At 38.8% G+C, this 21,281-nt stretch overlaps 1 protein-coding gene across 1 annotated transcript; it reads left to right on the top strand.

Moving 5' to 3' along the window:
* On the top strand, positions 1-1,695 carry LOC101302488. Its single transcript, XM_004306587.1, has 4 exons — positions 1-289; positions 380-640; positions 982-1,141; positions 1,276-1,695. Exons 1-4 carry the CDS (start codon positions 65-67, stop codon positions 1,452-1,454), a joined length of 825 nt encoding a protein of 274 aa, XP_004306635.1. The 5' UTR covers positions 1-64; the 3' UTR covers positions 1,455-1,695.
* Positions 1,696-21,281: the final 19,586 nt, after the last annotated feature.

The following is a 21,281-nucleotide window of genomic DNA, read 5'->3' as shown; positions in this document are numbered from 1 at the left end:
CTTCTCAAACCCTCTGAACCTCTCTCTCTCTGCCCAAACACAAGCTTTGAAGCAGACAAAGAGCATGGCAGCCACGCTCAGCTTCCTCAAGCTCCCTGTTCTCCTTCCCCACAAACCCAATTATTGCATCTCAAAGTTGCAAGTACATCCCTCCTCATCGAGACCCAATATTCCAAAGCAGGACCCAATTCCTCCCCCACAGAAACTAATCACCACCACCTTCCACAGTCTCAAGTCAGCGTCTCTTCCCCTCACTGCTCTCACATTGCCATTTTTCTTGGACCCCAAGGCAAGTGTACTTCCGTCCTTTCACTCTCGCATTTCTGCTTCCATGTAAAAACCTTGTTGATTTCTGTTTTGTTTTTCCAATGTAAAACAGGATGCATTTGCTGTTGGTGGGGAGTTTGGGATTTTGGAGGGAAGGACGTTTGCTCTGATACACCCAGTTGTGATGGGCGGGTTGTTCGTTTACACATTGTGGGCCGGGTACTTGGGTTGGCAATGGAGGCGGGTCAGGACAATCCAGGATGAGATTAATGAGCTCAAGAAGCAAGAGAAGCCTACCCCTGTCACACCAGATGGGACTCCAGTTGAAGCACCACCGTCTCCTGTTTCCCTTCAAATTAAGCAACTCAGTGAGGTAGGCTGACATATATTCCTAACTATTCTACATGTTTCGATTGTTAAAATTCTCGTTGATCTATCTCTTGTTACTACTTGTTAGTAGTGTACTACTATACGAAATATATGTATTGATACATTGATGTGCCGAAGACTAGTAACGCTTCTAAGCTGTCTAGAACGTAAATGTTATATGTGTTGATCATATGGAAAACTCAAAAGTAATGGGATGGAAGTATTGGCCACAGTAGTTAATTTTGGGTTGTGCTTGCTTATTGCTGCCACACAAAAATGGTGGTTTGTTCTATAGAAATGTTTTAGTTGATGGGAGGGTCTGATGTATTGAAATTTGCATATCAGGAAAGGAAGGAGTTGGTGAAAGGGGGTTACCGGGATAGACACTTCAATGCTGGTTCATTACTGCTCGCTTTCGGAGTTTTTGAGGCAATTGGTGGAGGAGTTAACACATGGTTAAGGACCGGAAAGCTATTTCCAGGTCCCCATTTGTTTGCAGGAGCAGGTAAAACATGGGTTTTGCGTATGCCAAAGCAAACCAGAGCAACATAACATACCAAGGAACTATTAATAATGTGTGCCATACCCAAGTAGAAAAAGGCTTGATGGAATTCAGTTGATGTTTCTTCTTGTCTGCAGGTATCACGGTGCTATGGGCAGCAGCAGCTGCACTTGTACCTGCAATGCAAAAGGGGAATGAGACAGCTAGAAGCCTTCACATTGCACTCAACGCGATAAACCTTCTGCTTTTTATATGGCAGATACCTACAGGACTTGACATAGTTTGGAAAGTGTTTGAATTCACTAAATGGCCTTGAAGTGCAGACATTCCGAGGTTAGTCACTTTGCATCTGATGTATTCGAGTTCAAGTACCATCTGCAGTTTCAAATCTTCATAGCCTTGCACCAGAGATGCTCTTTTTGTGTTTGATGTAGATGTAAAAGAGTTTGTTTGAAGCATCGGATCCTGTATCTGCTCCAGTTAAATTTTTTGTATATGTTATAAGGCATTACTGTATGCTGTACAGAACCATGAAATACATACTAATTTTTTTTTCTTAGGCTTAATATATCAATCTATATATGCTTAACAGCAGAGGTAATTTTGATTTACTAATCTCTCCCTCCACAACATCTAATTAACACCATTAGAAGCACTGAAATGTTGCTCTTTGCCTTGCAACTCTGTAACGTATATATTCTGCACTTTATGCACTGATGTTCACAGTTCCTTAGCATTGCCTCCGTTTACGCACTTCTTCTTTCAGCTGAATCTCACAAGAGAATGACATGAGAAATCGCTCGAAGCTTTGTGTAAGAACAGCCGGGAAGGATTTATTCCCAGAGTAAAGATGTATATTTATACACGTATGTTTAGATGAAGAATTTGGAGGTCAAATTTAACCCCGATATAAAACTACAAGTTTTGTATATCTAAACTTTCTCCATAAACTTCTAGGATGATTCTGAAAGTTCTGAGAGCATGTCCACCTTCTGGGTCTTCGTTGGGAAGGCCTGGGTCGCCACGTGACAGTGATTTTGAGCTGTAGTTTCCACCCACGATTTCTGTTTCTGGGTCGCCACGTGTCAGTGACTATTTATTGAATTTTATATTAGGTATTTTGAATGTGAATAATAATTTTATATATTAATAAAATTATGAATAATGTATTAAAATTATACAAAAAGTAATAAATAAATTTAAAAAAATGACATATTACATGACTTAAATTGACAGGCCAAACCTAAGAAAAAAAATACAATAATATAAATTTCTAACTCTAATTATTGACATCCTCATTACAAAGGAAATCGGTGTTTAAGGGGTCATTGAGATTTACCGGGTTGGTCGAGTCACCGGCCGAAGGTGGTTGAGGAAAGTAATAACCGGGGAAAGGTGGTTGTGGAGGAAATCCACCAGGGAAAGATGGTTGTGGATATCCATCGAGAAAAAGGTGTTTGAGGAAATCCACTGAGAAAAGGTGTTTGGGGATATCCGCCGGGGTAGGATGTGTGGGGATATTGTCACACCTTAACCCGGATTTTTTTTTTTTTAAAGTTGTAGGTGTGACTAGAAAATAAAAATAGGACGGGAAATACAAACCAAGGATAGTTGGATGTTTCAGTAAAATATGCAGCAGAGCTGTAACTTTGAAAAACCATAACTAATTCTAGAAAACATATTTTCAAAAGATTCTAGTTCTGAAACGATCATTAAGGTATCTACTCTAACTTTCATGAAGACACCAAGTTCAAACAACTAACCAATTTGTACAGTTTTTTTGAAAGAAGGTAACTGGTCCAAAATCTCAGAAACACTGATCTGCAGAATTTCTTGATGCATGCCCTAAACTTTGAAAAATCATAACTTAATCTAGAAAAATCTTTTTCAAGTGATTCAAATTCTGGGATAAACCTTAAAACGTCTACTACAACTCTTATGAAGAAACCAACTTCAAATTCCAAACAAAACTATACGGTTTTCAGACGAAATCTAACTGATGCAGAATCTCAGTTTTCAAATAATGAACCAATTTGAAGAACTTAGAATCAATAAGGGCATAAACAATTCAATAAAGATGTCATAGATTACAATAAAAACTTGCTTCATAGTTCATCATTCCAATTAAAATTAAAACATAAGTTTCAAAAGCAAAAGCACAAGCCGGTAGCCTTTTGCTCTTATTCTAGACAGAAAATTAAAGAGACAATCCACACACGTCATCACATCATGCACAAAGCTCTTCAAGAGAGAAACCTAAACTTCATGTTCAATACCTGCACAATATTTTCTTAAGAGTGAGCAACGCTCAGTAGGAGGCTAGTCCTCTTTAAACAATAGATGTCAACCATAACAATGCATAAATGCAATAATCCCTTCAATAATAACTCCCACACCCAAACCATAATTCTCTTTTTGCTAGTCCTCTTGCTTAATCTCAATCACCAAAATCGTACAACCATATTAGCCCACCTGATACTTGGTCCCTACGAATTAAGCTCAACTAAAGCATTATCCCAAAAATTCCATTCCCAATTTCACCAAACTCCTACCTCAATTTTTATATTTATGAACATGTTGATTAACTAAGAACATATCATAAATAACACCTGATCAATAATTCCACAATCAAGTTTCATAAACAAAATCATATATAGCAAAACATCAGCAAAAAACACAACAATTACACAGAGCTTCAAAACAACCAACAACAAACAAAACACATATAGAAAACCATCAAAGAAAACACAATAAATTAAATAGAGGTTCCTGAGACCCCCCTACCTCAATTCAGAGCTCTGCTTTTCAGATTCCTCTTTAATCTCAAAATTCCTTCCGTCACCCTTTTTCTTTTCCTAAACCTCAGAGATAATAAACTCAATGAATAACAAGAGGACCAAACCTGGGTATTTATAAGAGCGTGCAAACTGGTTAGAATTGAATTTAGGATAGAATGAAATCAATCATATGCCAGCTCAATCAAAATCGCCACCTCCTGCTTCCTTCCAGTAACTGACTCTCCAAGGCTTCTCCTATATGAACGACACCTCTAGCTTCTAGGTTTTTGCTTATCCTCAATGATTATGATCTCCTAGTTGGAGTGGTGCTTGCAAAGAGGAATAGAATGGAGGAAGATGGAGGAGGATAAACACGAAGAAAGAAGAGGCTGATCGTGAAAAGAGTGAATAGAGCATAAACGAATTGAGTTCACCACACTTTTTGTCGTTAAACCAAAGTTAAAGAAGCTGATTGGTCTTGGGTTTTGACTTAGATTGGGCTTGGGTCTAAAAAAAATATTGGGCTGGTCTAACAAATTGATTTTACATATATACATAAATAAACAAATAAACACTCCCATATTTATGAATTTAAATTACTGCTAAACAAAAAAATAGAATAAATAAAATAGAAAATGACATCCCACTACCCTAAACAGTTGCATAAAACAGAAAAACCACTTTTCAACAGATTTAAAAAATAAGGACATAAGCCCAGGCCCACAATGCATAGTATCACGCCATTTCAGCCATTTTTTAGGCAAAATACCCAAAAAACCAATTTTTTCTGAAATATCTACAAAACTACTACGGCCTACAACCAAAAATACCTAAACCAAAAATATCTACTCTCTCTTTCTCTGATTTCATATTTGCTTTTCTCTTCTCTCTCTCTCTCTCTCTCTCTCTCTCTCTCTCTCTCTCTCTCTNTTCCCCCCCCCCCCAAAACCCCCCTTACCTAACTTCAAGAAGCTTCTGCTCTACCATTTGAAGAAGCTCGTCAGCTCTGATAAGCTCATCAAGGTCAAAAACTCCTACAAGATCCCCCCCGCCTAAGTCCCTCGCAGCTCCGTCTAAGCCCACCGCTGTTGCTCTGGCGAAGAAGAAGCCCGCCGCCGTGGTCAAGCCCAAAAGGAATAAGAAGTGAGAGGCTGCTACTGTTCGTTTTTTTTCTTTCCAGATTTGCTCCATGTCCCATTTCCAAATTAGAGTTGGGTCTGTTTGATTCAATAATGATCATGATTTTGTTTGGGAAACTTGTATTGATTTTAGGCAAATTGGTGTATTTGTTTCAAAAGATTTGATTATCTTTTTTTCGGTTTTTAAGCACAATGGGAGTTATGCACATAAGGTGTTTGATGAAAGTCCTCAATGAGGTTGTTGTTATACAAAACCCTTTTTCATGTTGATCATCTAATTGCTACTGATTCAGTAATCATGATGTGGGAATAAATCCATTTTTGCACATTAGAATAACAATTTATAGACAAGATAATCTGATGAAGTTTATACTAATATGTGTTAATTAAGCTACTATTTATTGATTTCGCTAAATACATGCTACTGTATTTTCTGAAAGTTGATGCTACAACACTAGCTGAGTCACTAAAAGCTTGCTACTACTCCACTGGTAATACCTTGTTATTGCATTTTTGGAAATAGTTGCTAGTCTTGCTACCAACTAATTGAGCCACTAAAAACATGCTGCTGCGTTTTTTTGAAAATAACTACTACTACATTAGCTGAGTCACTAAAAGCCTGCTACTATATTTACTGGAAATAGCTTTGCTACTGCATTTACTGGAAGTAGTTGCTACTATATCAGCTGAGTCACTAAAAGCCTGCTACTATATTTACTGGAAATAGCTTTGCTACTGCATTTACTGGAAGTAGTTGCTACTATATCGGCTGAGCCACTGAAAACATGCTACTACATTTATTGGAAATAGCTGCTACTGCATTTATTAGAAGTAACTGCTACTACACTAGCTGAACCACTAAAAACCTGTTATTCCTGTACGTGCTGAAAATAGCAGCTACTTCATTAGCTGAGCTACTAAAAACCTGCTACTGCACTTACTAAAGCTGCTACTACACTAGCTGAACCACTAAAACCCTACTACTACATCTGTTGGAAGTGTAGCTTTCTAGCAAAACATGCTAAAACATGCTACTACATTAGCTGAGCCACTAAAAACCTACTACTGCACTTATTGAAGCTGCTACTACACTAGTTGAACCACTAAAACCCTGCTACTACATATGTTGGAAGTGTAGATTTCCAACAAAACATGCTACTACATTAGCTGAGCCACTAAAAACCTGCTACTACTTCTATTGGGATGTTAACCTCTGCTACTACTTTCTACTGGAAGGTTAACCCATGATACTATTTCTACTGGAATTAACTGCTACTACTATTGGGATGTTAACGCCTACTATACTACTTCTACTGGAATTAACTGCTACTACAAGAAGTTATTGAAAACATGCTACTGAATTCCAGTTACTGAAAATCTCAAAAGGAAAGACTTTTCTCTTCTAAAAGCATATTTAATTAGTGTAGGGTTAGTTTGGTAAATTAAACCATGACACATGGCATGTAGAGAAAAGATTGTCCTTAATTGTTAAAAACTGTCATTATTTGTTTAACAACAACACAAGTGGATTTATTTGTGTTTCAAATCTTTTTGGAGGATATATATGTGATTTGCTATAAATAAAATACACTATCTTATTTTCTTAATATTTATTAAAATACAGGTCGTCACAGATATCCACTAGTGGTGTTTTCTTGCCTATCCGCTATCTCTTTTGTTTTAACCGCCAATAATCTTTTCTAGACCCCAGTGACATAGTACTTGGATTTACCTCCATAATATTTTCTTCTCTCTCTTTGATATGATCTTCCCTCTCTTGGAGTTTGAAGTGCTCATTCCGAATATCCATTTGTAATCGCATATATTCTCGTTGTTGTTTGTTTTGCGTATGTCTCGTCCCGTTTCTCCCTCGATTGCAATATTGATGATTGGTTGGTTGCAATCGTGACAACAGTGGATGTCATGGGACACGCATCTTTTGCGTCCTTCTTTCCTTTCCGAGCGGCTTGTTTTGTTGCCTTCCTTCCAATAGGCCTCACATTTGGATTCGAGGGTACCTCATCACTATCTTGGGCCAAGTTGATAGAAGGTTCAACAACTTCTTCATGTTGAGTTGATTGTGAAGCCATCCTTTCACAATCGGCTTCCATTAATGGTGACTCATGCATCTCCATGTTGCTAGGAATGTCTTGGAACATTTGAAAACCTTCCACAACGGCGTAGCAATCTTGCGCCTTGAACTCGCTCTTTTGTTTCTTTCTTTTGATCCTTGTCATCTCTTGCTTCCATATATTTTGTGTTCTTTTGTACTACAAATTAATAAATAAAACTACAATTAATAAAATGTATGATGTACAAAATAATTTATCGATAAGTATTTATTGAAACATATATAAAAAAAAAGTTTAATATTCATACCTTATCAATGAGACATGAACCACTCTTTACCCAAGCTTTAGCTTGCCTTATCGCACAATGTCATTGAAACAATTCTATTTTTAGAGATTTCCACCTCCCTATCATTGCACTTGTTGTTCGAGGGTAGGCATCCGGAAAATTGTCGAAGTAGTGCTTGAGAACATTATCCCAAAATTGCGCTTTCTTTTGATCGGTGCCCTTTTCCGCATCGTGGCTAACAAATCTCCATGACTTGCACAATTGGAGGTCTTCATCGGCTTCCGAAAGTTTTCTATCGGAAGTAGATCCACCGGCCATGAATTGAAACAATAAAAAAGATGAAAACTATAGGAGAATGAAAGAAAATAGCTATAGAACTATGGATCACATTTTTTGTGTGGTATGAAAAAGGTATAGGAGGGTGATATGTATTTATAGAGAATTGTATAATTTTTTTTATATTATTTTTCTTAATGTTAGGATTTTTTTTTTTAAAATCATTTTAAACCGTTGGAAACACAACGGTAATTTTTTGTTGTATAATTGAATGTCGTTGATCTGCTTGTTTAATTACAACCAACGGTCCAGATCAAATGACCGTTGGATTTGAAATGAAAACCAACGCCAGCTGCTGACGCGTGGCCCAGTGTTCGTCCTCAGCGTCAGTCGGCGACAAAACGCGCTTGGCTGATTCGCCCGTGCGCTATACGCGCTCGCTTTCTCGCTTCGTCTGCGCGCTTCACATGGCTGACGTCTGCGTTTTGGGCAGAGCTGGAGACGAATGCCCGGGTCTTCAGAAATGAAGGCCTGGGTCATAGGTCTAACCCATGTGAAGACCCAATGAAGGCCTGGGTCAAAATAAACTTTGTGGGTGGAGATGAGTTTTTTCAGCTGGGTCTTTAATCCTAGGTGGCTGAAGGCCTGGCCTTTAAAAAGCCTTAGGGTGGACTTGCTCTTACACTTGTACGAGGCCTTCACCAGGGTGGAAAACCAGAATTCTAGATACATTAAGCTCTGGAAATGTGGTCAGTAAGTATGTGCTTACTTCATGGAGTTTCATTAAACAGAAGGCATGAAAAAAGGGTGGTTGTCTTTAAAAGAATAAAAGTACCTGGAACTGTCTGTACTAGGAACCCTACACAAACTAACGAGAAAAAAGAAAAGATAGATATTCTAATGACCCACACTTCCAACTTTCTTTCTTCAACTTTCTCAAATGGGTCACTGGGAGTCGTTCAACATCTTGACCAATGATTTATGTTTACCCGTCTTTCCTTCAGCTGCCCTACACTCCATTGCAACTAAAATGACACTCCGTATGCCAAGATAATAAGGCTCTTGATCAAACTAGATGAAGCTTAAAGGGGATGCAGACATGCAAAGATTAAAGTGGTAGAAGCATCTCAAGCCGCAGCAAGCAAAGTCAAGAGGAAGACAGATATTAGTGGTACCAAAATCCTCAGAAGATCTCAAGAATCCTATCACAGTGACCCTAACATATATAGCAAGTTTTTGTGATCGTTAAGCATAACAAAGATCTTTTACTGCTAACCGTTCATTAACTAAAGAAAGCAGCAGATGGATCATACGCATATATGCATTACAGCTAGCTAGCCCATTCTCATTAGAAGCAATACTAACAATCTAGCAATGTGCCGTGTCCTTCCTGAGAGCGCTAGCAGCCATTAACACGGTCTAAATTCGAAGAATTGATGCTTATTCATGCATTAGAAAGAAGAAGAAAAAATTGCGGCTCGAATGACAGACAAGCTGCATCAGGAGAAATATATGAATATGACAATACGATGTGACAAGCTGCAAGATGTTTACAAACCTACAGAACGTGAATCATCTATCAAATCTACCTTTTCTTTAAAAAAAGGTTTCTGATATTCATGTTAAACTGTTCTAATAGAAACATAACTTCACGGATACTCACACAGTGCTACAAAAATTGGGTTAAACTTGCAAGAATTGAACTCTCCCAGTGGGTTGACAAATAAGATTCACAACAGACAGAATGTTGTTCTTCCCAGACTGGAGTAAACTGAAATCCCTAATATCAGAGAAAACATTTCAGAAATCAATGGTACAATAACATGTTGTAAATTAGCTGTCAAATTCTAAAGAAAACAAATTCGAAAGTAATGAGGCAATGGGTTCTCTATAAAGCGAAAAGGTTCATCAATGCATGGAGCTATCATTGTTGAAGTTTGTTTATGATGCAGAGAATCCCCAATGACAAACAATGGGAGGTCACCCCGTCGTAGAGAGCATATTACTCTTCTAAATTACTCTACTGGATACCAATCTTGCATCGTGAATTGATGGTGCTTTTTTCCCATCACAAAAGACCAGAAAATTAGGTGCTTTGCTGCATCTGATGCCTTTCTTATTTCTATCTCCGTCTTTCATCTCTTAGTGAGTATTGCATGTTTTTCTCCATAAAATTGAGCCCCTTGACAATTTTATCCCAAACTAAAGTTCCTGCCCTCAAACTTCTGATACCTATAAATAACAGCACAAACATTTCTCATTGTGTCCAGTTCCTATGTTTCTTCATTAATTCTAGGATAGACTCTCTAATTCTAACAACTCCTTGTGATTAATAACCATGGCATCACAGCCAGCTCGTCCTTGGTTTCGACTAAGCTCCATGGTGCGTCCAGCAGCGAATGCCCAAACCCCCACTCCTGCACCAGCCCCTGCTCCTGCACCACTGGTTCGACCTACATCGAGGCCGCTAGCTCCTCCTCCACCTGCTGAACCCACTCCACCACCACCAGCAGCCCGAGCTCCAACTCCACCACCAGCACCAGTTCCAACTCCAACTCCCCCGCGACCAGCAGCCCCAACTCCAACTCCCCCGCGACCAGTTGCCGTTGCTTCAGCACCACTACCACCTCTTGCTGTGACTAGTACTACTGCATCTGCTCCATCGTCGCCAGCTCGTGGCATTTACTCCGCTCCCTCAGCAGCATCCCCTCCTGCAACTTCAATCGCCATCACATCTTCCTCTTCATCTTCAGTACCACCATCTCCTGGAAACAAGGTAACCCCAACCTCCACATCAGGGATGCCATCTCCTAGAAACAGGATCACTACTTCACTACCCAACTCTCCAGCCTCCAGAGCAGTACCGCCACCACAGACTTCTCCACCAAAACCCACAGCCATTGCAAATTTAGTGCCACCACAAACTTATTCTCCTCCTAAACCCAGAAGCACAACCATTTCATCAGCCAGTTCTGTTCAGGAGCCTAGTCCCAATTACAATCCATCTCCCAGAACCACTAAGCCGGTGAATAATACCCCTCCTCAGTCACCTAACAGGCTCAAACCTATTGCCCCGCCACCCTCTCCTCTCAACCTGCCACCATCTCAGTTAAGGTCCAGCACAGCAGATCAAACTGATCAAAGGATTCCATTAGAGGCTGAGCAGAAGACAGTGCTGGTCCAAAAGACCATTGATCAAAAACCGAATTCCTGGTTCAGTACTGGCGGCTCAAAGCAGGATCATGACTTCAATCATGAGTCCCAAAAGCCTAACAATCATGGCCACCATGCAAAACATGAAGAGAAAATCAACCGGAAGAAGTTATCATCTGATTCTGAGGTGGCTCTGGGCATAAAGGTTATAACTCTTGCAGGTGAAAACAAAGGGGCTTACATGGAACTCATTCGATCCCCAAATAAACATCGTGAGCAACGTGGTGAGCACAACAATGGTAAGTCGGTGCAGACAGCTGGGAGTCATCATTCTGATAAAACCTCCAGCAGCAGCAGCAGCAGTGGCAATGAAGACAAGCCAAAAATGAAGGACAAAAGTCACCGCAGAGGACTCAAGGTGGGGAACTCATCACAACTGCCTCTGAGTTCATTCACAAATAGCAATGTACAAGGTATCAACAACTCCATTCTCTACAACAGTTCCTGCACTCACCACGACCCGGGAGTGCACCTTGCTCTCACTAGGAAGCCCAATGGGGATGGACTCAATGTCAAGAGCCATGTCAATGGCCACCACCGTTAAGTGAGGCACACACAAAGCGCAACAACTGAGAATCAATCAATGGAGAACTGTCAACTGGTTTAATTAATTACTTTTCACGTTTTGGATTGATTAGGCTATAATATCTACAATTTGCGATAAGATTAAAATATGAGTGATAAATGCAGAGTGTTGGAAAAAAGGAGCATATATGGGTTCTGATTCTTCAGCTCCCACTCCTAGTTGGATGTGAGTGAAGATTGTAAATCGCCTTGTTTTCCTAATAAAAAGGGTCTTTGGCATGTTTCTTATGAATTGCTGGATCGATACCCACAAGGAAAGCTTGTATCTTTTTCTATCTTTTTTCTGCAGAAACTAATCAGACATTTTATCCAACACCGTCTTTCTTATCAATCATCATCATCATTAATATAATGCAACGTTTTCTGACCATAAGCAAATCTAAAGTCAGAAACTTGAACAATGAACAACAGGGTTTCAGAAGTACTCACTTTGGTTCCTTCCTTTGAGCATCATATTGTCGTGATTGCTTTCTGCAGAGACGGGGAAATAGGGGAACGAGTCAGGAGAGGCTTCTTTGAGAAATAAAAGAGCTTCGTGACGGGCAATGGTGTCGGATAAAGTTGGTTTCTTGGACTGGTTTGGACCCAGAAGAATCTCAGAAGTTTCTTCAGAACGGGACGAGTGTGGGGAAGAAAGGAATTGAGGGTACTTGGATGGAATCTTTGACCCGTTTTCTTAATGTGGGAATGGGTTAGCCCGGTTGTATTGGGGCCCAAACCGAATCAGTTCTTTATATAAGAGGGTGACCCGGCATTATTTTACACGCGTCAAAGAATTAACTGATGGGCGTAGGAAGTCTTTAGAATACCCTAACACTGTCCAAAATAAACTCGATGCAACAAGTGACGTGACGTTTGTTTTCGTCGAGTAATGAGTGACAAGTGAGTGAATTAGCGGTGAAAGTTTCATTTAGCTTTATTATTATTATTATTTTTATATCAAAAGAGGTCATCTTTTATTAATTAGCTCTGCAAGCACTACAAAAATGATTCCCCAGTAGAACAGAAAGAATCGTTCCGTGGAAACTACTACAAATTCACTCAGAAAAAGTAAACTATATTAGTAATCTCTTAATACACCCACTTTCTTGTATGAAACCCGAAACAAAGAAAAGAAGAGCTTGGCTAATAAAATATAAGTCCCAATTAAAGGACCACCAAGTCTCTTTTTTCTTTGTGATCTCTCTCGCACAAGGCAAGATAATAAAATGCCTAAATCATTTCGTGAAAAAAGATACGAGCCCAAAAGAGAAATAAAATTAAAAAGCAAACAAACTGCCCAAGCCCAACAAAGCCCAACCAATGTGGCCCTGAAGGAAACTGTAGCAGACATCACCGAGCCTGCAGTGCCGCTAACACCACTCCCACAAACTAATGTCGTCACTGTCGTTCCATTGTAATTCTTCCCTCCTAGCACCGCGTCGGCATCCACAGTGACGACGTGAGGGAGGAGAAAAGGATCTCCAGGTTTCCATTCACAGTTGGCAACAAGACCTTCGTCGTTGTCCCACAACACCTTATCACCCACCGCTGGCCCGCTGCCTCGGCCTCACCTTCTCTCACCTTGATAGCAAACAAAATGAAACAGCTAACCCCTTTAGACATGGGTGAAGCTAGCAGTATAGGACCAAGGGTGTGCCATGCACCCCCTATATATAATTCATGCCATGCTATATAATTATGGTGACGAAGAATGATTATATATAGCAATGAAAGGTTAATAAATCTACTTATTGGCCCCTCTTGTATGATTGAATGAAGACATATATATATATATATATATATATATATATATATATATGTATGTATGCATGCGGTTATTACTGAGTGAATTTGGCAAAGTTGTAATGTATAGTGTCATCTATACAATAAAACCAAAACTTTCCTTAACGTATTATCAAGAAATATTACCCAAAACAGTAATAAATACAACATACAATATTTCCTAGCTAATCTTGTTTCCAATTAATACAATAAATTGTATAATTATGTTATATGGTAAAGTATTTTTATCTCGACTTATATATGATAAAGTGTGTACATAACTTGATTTGTATTTTCACTATTTTGTATTAGACGTGCAAAAACATTTCTAATACATGATTATGTCTAATCACTTTATTCAATGTATTGGTGTACATGTCAAGACACACCCCGAATTTCACCCCGAATTTCACTCTGAAACCCGAAGTAAGATGGACAGACACATATGGCTAGCTAGCATTTATATACATACTCTCCTCATAAATATATAATAATATTCACCGAAAAATCTCATTTTCGGTAACTCTCTAAAAAAAAAAATCGTCAAAATAAAATAACGTCAAATGCTCCAACAAAAGAAACTAACCAACCATGAACCATAACATGCATAATATTTAAAACAAAAGTCCACTCATAAATTAGGCCTAAGCCTGATGTCGATTTAAGGCCTCTTCTGCTCGAGCCTCCTCTCGCCCTGCTCCAAACATATAATTAATTTCCCAACTAAAATCAACACTTATACAAAAATAGGCAACATTAACTGTGAGCCTTGACCACACTCATCATTGTCCAAACTTGCCATTCCTAAACTTAATATGATCCAAACTTCACTGAAAAATACCAGCAGCCTTATTACACCCTTCTACAGTCTAAACCTCATTAATCCAATGGCCGGATTCTACCCGATTAATCTGCAAAAATTACCAAACTTTGAAAAATCCCAAACCTATCCAAAACTCCTCAAAAAATTCCAAACTTTACTTCAAAAGACTCCCCTTAATATAACACATTGAAAACCATGAAAATCTCCTTAACAGCGGCGGCTGACTCCGGCGACCTCTAATGCCTATCAAATTTTAACAGCATCTTCCTCTCAACCCCCTCTACAACTTTCCTAACTAGCACAAACACCAATTTCAAGCCTAAATAGGGTAATCGAACCGAAACATAGAATTGAGCCCTAGAATTTTCACTCAACCTTTCTCCTTACCTAGCTCAAGAGGGAGTGACTCCTTTTGAGGGATTGTTGCACGGGAGGAAGGCTTTCAAACGAGCCAAGCAGCTCCGGCTATAGCGGCCGGAGGAGGGAGCTCCGGTGAGAGGACCACCACGACTTCTTGCCGTGATAACTTGTGGACGCCGGCGGGAGAGGGGCCGTCACCAACCCAGGACTGGAGAGGTGAGGACAGCGGTCCAAAATAGACTAGTACGGCGGCCTAGTTCAGCCGGTCGACGGTGGCCGGAGACGAAGGAGAACCGGTAGAGGGAGAGAGAAAGAAAAGAAGATGTTGGGCTTTTGACTCCACTTGACTCCACTGACCCGGTCCACCCTCTAATAAACCACTCCAACAAATAAAACACCCCAAAAAAATAATACCCTAATAACAATTATCTTTTTACTAGCTAAAATTTACCATTTTTACCGTCGTCACGTTTTTTTCCTACGAATAATTTCTCCGAAATAATCGTCCCTCAAAACCCCTCTAGGGACCAATTAAACTATAAATCCATTGACGAAGACGGTAAAACTCTTATTAATACCAAGCTAGTAAATAAAGTAAAAATTTAAGAGTCGGGATGTGACAGTACGTCTTGTTTATTTCTACTTTTCTGAATTATTTTCAAGTACATTATATTTTGGCCCCCCTTAACAAAATTTTCTGGCTCCGCCTCTGCCTTTAGATAATGGTTGAATCACATACCTCCGGCCACCATCAAGCACTCCGTCATCATCAGATGCCACAACCTTTAACGGTCCAAAAGAGACCCCAGATCCAATTCACCAAGGAAGTATCAGCGCCTCTATAGCAATCTTCCAAACTGAAGGAACATGAAAATCGTCGGAACTTGTATATAGGGAGGACCATCGAGCACCCCCACATATTTGATAAAAGAGAGAGGAAGAGATCTCTCTCTCATTCAAAGGTACAAAACCACTGCCAGTTAGAGATGGCCGCTACCGAGAAACCTCTCTCACGAGAGGGTAGAGGGAGAGCATTTTTTAACTCTTAACAGTTTGGTTTTAACAGAGTTAGTTAGTAGAGATCATAGCTTTTAAAATTTCATTTAGTTGCTTAGATGATTAGAGACTATTGTTTCTTCCAAGTTCATTTTTAATAAGTGAGTGAAATTAGTGATATAATGAAACTTTAAAACAGTTCTTTTTCGCCAATTAGCCTTGTACTTGAATTTTGATTACACCTCTTCTTTGGAGAAAATTGTCAATCTCAAACTGAACTAGCCATATTTTGAATACGATTTAGAGGTGAGTAACGTTGATAAAAATTACTAAGTTTTAGGATAACTCGTCTGTTATGATTTTTCTTGAAACATGACTTTTAGAACATTGAAGCCTTGACCCAATAATTTTCTTGATAATTTTTTGTTTTTATTATTGATGGAAAGGATGTGTGACGTTCTCTATATGTCGCTTGCCCTAGCTAACAAAAAATCCTATGATCTCGAGCTTGACCCCCACCAAAAATGTCCGCTCCATTCGGGCCGATTTCCACTCCTTGAAGATCATCGCTTCCAACCAACCACCACACAACCCCACCCCGTACACGAGAGAGAAAGGAGGAAGAGCCCCTCCGATCCAAACTTTTGAATTGAAGGCACGCCCACTAACCAATCCACCCGTTTGGCCGCACACATCGTGCGTCGGATAGGGCAAATGTCATGGCCAATGCCAAGGCGCAGCCGGACTGCCACGGATACTGACAAGAGCATCAAAGAGACAAAGATTTTTTTCTTAGGGTTTTTTACTCTAAAGTAAATTAATGTAACATAACCATGAGAACAAGCTCTAAATAATCAATAACATGACAATAATAGAGAGACTTCGGAGACAACTCAAGAACTAACCCTAGTTTAATCATGTTTCCAAATACCACACTACGCAAAGGGACTATCGATCGATCACTAGAGATGCTTAGAGACTTAGCAGCCTGAAATCAATATATAAAAAGAGGCAACTCAGCGTATCAAAAAAAACAAACCAAGAGGCAACTCAGGCAAGGAGGAAATCCTAGCTCATCATCAAATCAAGAGCACCGCCGCAACATCCATGCAGTTGTGAAGGATAACAAAGGAAACACAACAATGTGTAGCACGAAAAACAAAATGATCTCGGAAGACAAACATCAATCGATCATGAAGTATTGTAGTTGGTAGGAAACATAAATGATAAATCAACTGTGCATGACTAAAATGAAAATTGATTGATCATAATCTGGACTGCACTAGGGGCCAGTTTGGCGCTTATGCTGCTTATTTATTAATTTAAGTCATAGTTGGTGTTTGGTGAAACAATCAAGAACATGCAGCTTATTATTTAATCTCACTATCCCATGCTGATTTTGTACTCACAGCACTTTTAAAAGCTCAATTTATCAATTATTCTCACAACACAGCTGATTTTAAAATAAGCACAGCCCTCCCAAACTAGGCCTAGGTCTACCACAACTTCTTTTCAAGGTCGGAGAACGACACAACCGTAACCAATCACGGCGGACCAGGCACTGCGCTGTCAATGAAAACAGCTGTCATGAGTGTCATCGAGAGGTCTCAAAGAGAAACCCTAGTTACTATTGAGATGAACATGCCAGTTCATAAAGACTACTATTTCTTAAAGTATAGATATTCAGTGGAACTACATAATTTTCATATATATAAATAAAAAGAGTAAATACATGAGGAGCTAAGTGAACCACCAAGGCTCCTGGATCTACAGCATAATTATACAGAACATCGATGAAATATCTATTACCTACTTTTCATACTTGTATAGAACTATGGATCCCACAAAATTCTCTAACCAGAAATAAGCCACTGGAAATAAGCCAATATCTAGCTAGGTATACTCTCGATCCCCTTATACATTCATGTATTTTGCCTGCAAATTAACCAATAATACTATCTTCAAGTTTCCAGTGGGTCTTTTGTGCTGTGTAAAGCCTTGAATGCCTGCATGTGCCATTGGAATGACAGATATGATGCATCAATTCTAAGGACCTAGCTAGTTATCCCATTGTTCTGGTTCTGAAACGTCTTCTCCATTTTCAGACCCCAAAACAATAAACAAGACGGTCAAAAGCAATATGCATGTATTGCTATCTTGTGATGCAGAAATCATTTTCAGCATAAGAGAAGCAGGAGTATCCCCCACCTCTACAACCCAAACTACAATAATGATCGAGATCGAATAGGATATATCCTCTACCTTTCTGGCCAATCTAAAAATATTTATAATCATGGAAAAGAAAGAACTGGAATTGACTGCCCTTTGTTTAGTCTAATTTTGAGTTTATATTAATGCTTTGATCAAGAAAAAGACTTTCAACCCTCCCCAGTAAGTAGGAAGCCCAGAATGGAATTCCCAGGTTATTTTCATACTCCCAATAGAAGTTAAAGTAGTGGAAGTTTGGCCAGCTTTCATGGACTAACATGGTTTTATCAAATTAACAATGTGCATGATTAAGTCATTGGATCCTATATATATCAAGCATTGTAAGAGGTTTCTTTCCTGTCCACATTATTTGAATCAGTATTGATTGCATGTAATTCCTTTTATAGACTAACATTATCACTTTGCATTCAAGAAACTAGCTCAAATCTGCATGATGTCCAAATTCTTTGATTTCTGTTCATCGGTCATTGTAATTGGATATCTTTGTATTGATTGACACCCTTTTAGCATGCAGTTTCGAATTCTTCAGGTAACCACCATCATTAGGGTTCCAAGCCAAGCTTACATGGAAACGTGTTAGAGCTTGTATGACAAAATACCTCAATGAACTACTGTACCTAAGATTTTTCCCCAATGAACTGTGCTATAGGTTTTTAGGATCCGTCTCCTCTAAAGTTAGCAAATGGTGAAATTAGTAAAGTTCATAAAATCTAAACTCTTTATTTAAGGGTTTTAAACATGATACGTCATCTTAGATTAATTTATTTTAAATCATGGTTAACTTGGGTTAAGGTTAAGAGACTTTTATGGATGTAAGGGCGCCTCTCACCTCTTCTTCCTGTTTCTTCTGCTAATAAGACATTAGGTTAAACTAAAATTCCCGGAACTTGGATGCCAAGAGGATTATTGTTATAGCTAGATAGGATAATCTTAATCTAACTCTATTTGAAACTTTTGATGAAAAGCCCCAACATGTATCTCTAGTTTAAAATTTATGTTGTCTTTATGAGTTTATCATGTGTATATCGAATAAGTTTTTTTTTAGTCATATCATACAGGATCAAGAAGAACCATAAAAAAAGATCAGTTTGTATTACCGACCATTTCAGTTTGAATGATAAAGGGCTCGGTTGGTGCTAGCATGTGATAGTTACACCAATTCATTTCTTATATCACTGTTTATTGATCACAAACTGATTTTCAAGATCAAATATGTTCCTTTTGTCATATAGAATCAAGAAGCTGGACTTCAATAAAGAGAAATAAGAAATCCTCTGAAACATTACCTCTAGACTCACAGGTGATAAAGATTTTAGTATTAATTGATGTCTGTGACTACTAAACATGTCTTATGTTTATAATATGCAACTGAATTGAAGACTGGTTAATGGTGAAGACGTACAAGGTTATTCCCATGAATGACTCGTAGGCCGTAGCAATTTTTTCAGTGTCAAAGGCGTAGCAATTTTTTTTTTTTTTTGTTTTTGTTTTCTTTCTTTTTGTTAACAACATTTAATCCATTCATTCTAAAAAAAACACACTTAACCCAGACAAATTTTTAGATGCTACAAGAGGACCATGTGGTAGTATGACGTGGTCCTACAATCCAATCAAATATTGACACGTGGATTTATTACAACTAAAATATAAACTAAAGTTTTCTATTTTTTGTGATCTGATGCCTCAATTGTTTGTTGTTCTTAAGCAACTAAAATAGCCACCTCACTTTTCATCTTCTTAAGGTTTAGCGCTGAAAAATTTCTCCAAGTTACCATGGTTTATAATAAATTGATTCAAGAATGAGGTGTCATGTTTAAAACCCTTAAATTAAATAAAGAGTCTAGATTTTATGAACTTTACTAACTTTATCATTTGTTAACTTTAGAGGAGCTGGATCCAGTTTTTTAAGTTTCTAGTATGAATGTAAAGATTGAATGATGAATCTTAACAGTAGCATTACAATTACAATACTAATAATCGAACCTGTATAAACCTTTCTCTGCAACTTTGCACCAACCTAGCTAATATCAGTGGGACATGTAGGAAATAGCTAGATTTTCCGGCCGGCGCAACATGGAAGTTATACCTTTTGCTTGCTTTAGATCTTTTAATCATGTGTACAATCCTTTTGCATTAGTGGAGATTCATTTCAGATCAAAGATCAGCCATATTTTCATTTCTTTCCCAATACTTTGTTCATTATGATAAAAGATATTAGTTTGTGGTCAGACACAGTACCAGAGAGCTGCCCTACCTCGTCGAAGAGAAAATATCAGTTTGCTTTAAGAAGAATCCAAAGCATTTTATTTAGAAGAATCCGAAGCAATTTCTTTAGCTTTAGTGAACACTCAGAAGACCCATAAAGCCTAGACTTGGTGCTACCATCCAAATCTGGTTTTAGCCTTCTAGCTTGGGATACAAGCAAACAATTTGCTAAGAGCCAAACAACATGTATTATTAACAGATTTCATCAAATTCTTCTATGGCTCTGTTTCCCTTTGGCTAGAACCTTTTTCCTAAGCCTCTTCCAGCTAGGATGTCGCTCTCATGGAACATTCCACTTCCTCATGCCTGATCTCTGCATGCCTCCGAAAATAGTTCGCTGGCGGCGGACTAAGCTTTCACTCATGATGTACATGAAATGAGCTAGACATAAGTTTCGCATAAGATCGACTTAAACCTAACCAACAGTACTGACATCCCTGAAAAAATGCAGTATCCTGGTGATTTCGTACTGTGAATGATCGAAAAAAGGTACACTGTTTGTCAAAAGTCCAATATGTCCACTGCTAGATATCTGAAAGCGCAAAATCAAAAATAAAGGAACTAGTAATGCCTCAAAAGTAGAACAGGAAGTAACACCTCAATTGCTTGTTGGCTATGGTGGAATCTGTACTGGCAAACACCTGACCTGACGCCTCATTTTTCCAGGTAGAACTGACTTTTCTTTTCTCCAATAAGAAGATGAAAAGTGATATAATGGTACGTATACGAGTCCCACAATCATAGAATTGTCACATGGGATATATGAGAGGTTAACACCCCCCTGTCATTCTGGTCTCTAAGGATCACAAAGAATTGAGAAAGAGAAGAAGTTTGTGCCCTCTGCAATCCATTTGTTAATGAAAGCAACAAGTACCCGAATATTAGTCGCGAAATGAGTCCACCGTCTCAGACTCCTAAAATCTCAGTTCAAACGTGTCTCCTGTCATCTCCTTGGCACCGATATGACCAGAAGCTCACTTTATTAAAACATGCCATTCGATAAAACTGGTACTATCCTGTTTGTAGTTTAGGTTTTTTGAGCAAGATATGGGAGGTAAAATTAGGTTTTGAGCAAGATTTGGGGGAAAACCAATCAAATGGTACAAATGTGGAGCTGCTGGACCTTAAGTATAGCCTAAGCGATTCTAATAGAGAAGTTAAACACATCATATCAAGAATTTCGGAACATCGATCATGCCACAAAGACCCAACATCTATGCTCGTCAAACATGCCATTTACCCACAAACATAGCTACATTCTAGAGACCCCAGTCCTAGGCACGTGTCACTTTCTCATTCTCCAACCCACTTGGCCCCCTCCTTTTAAGCTTTCTTCTGCTTCATTCTTAGTCCATACT

This window comes from Fragaria vesca, linkage group LG7, assembly GCF_000184155.1.
Source record: "Fragaria vesca subsp. vesca linkage group LG7, FraVesHawaii_1.0, whole genome shotgun sequence".
NCBI classification, from domain to species: Eukaryota; Viridiplantae; Streptophyta; class Magnoliopsida; order Rosales; family Rosaceae; genus Fragaria; species Fragaria vesca.
Note: the sequence above shows the minus strand (reverse complement) of the source record. Positions and strands in the feature narration are given on the sequence as shown.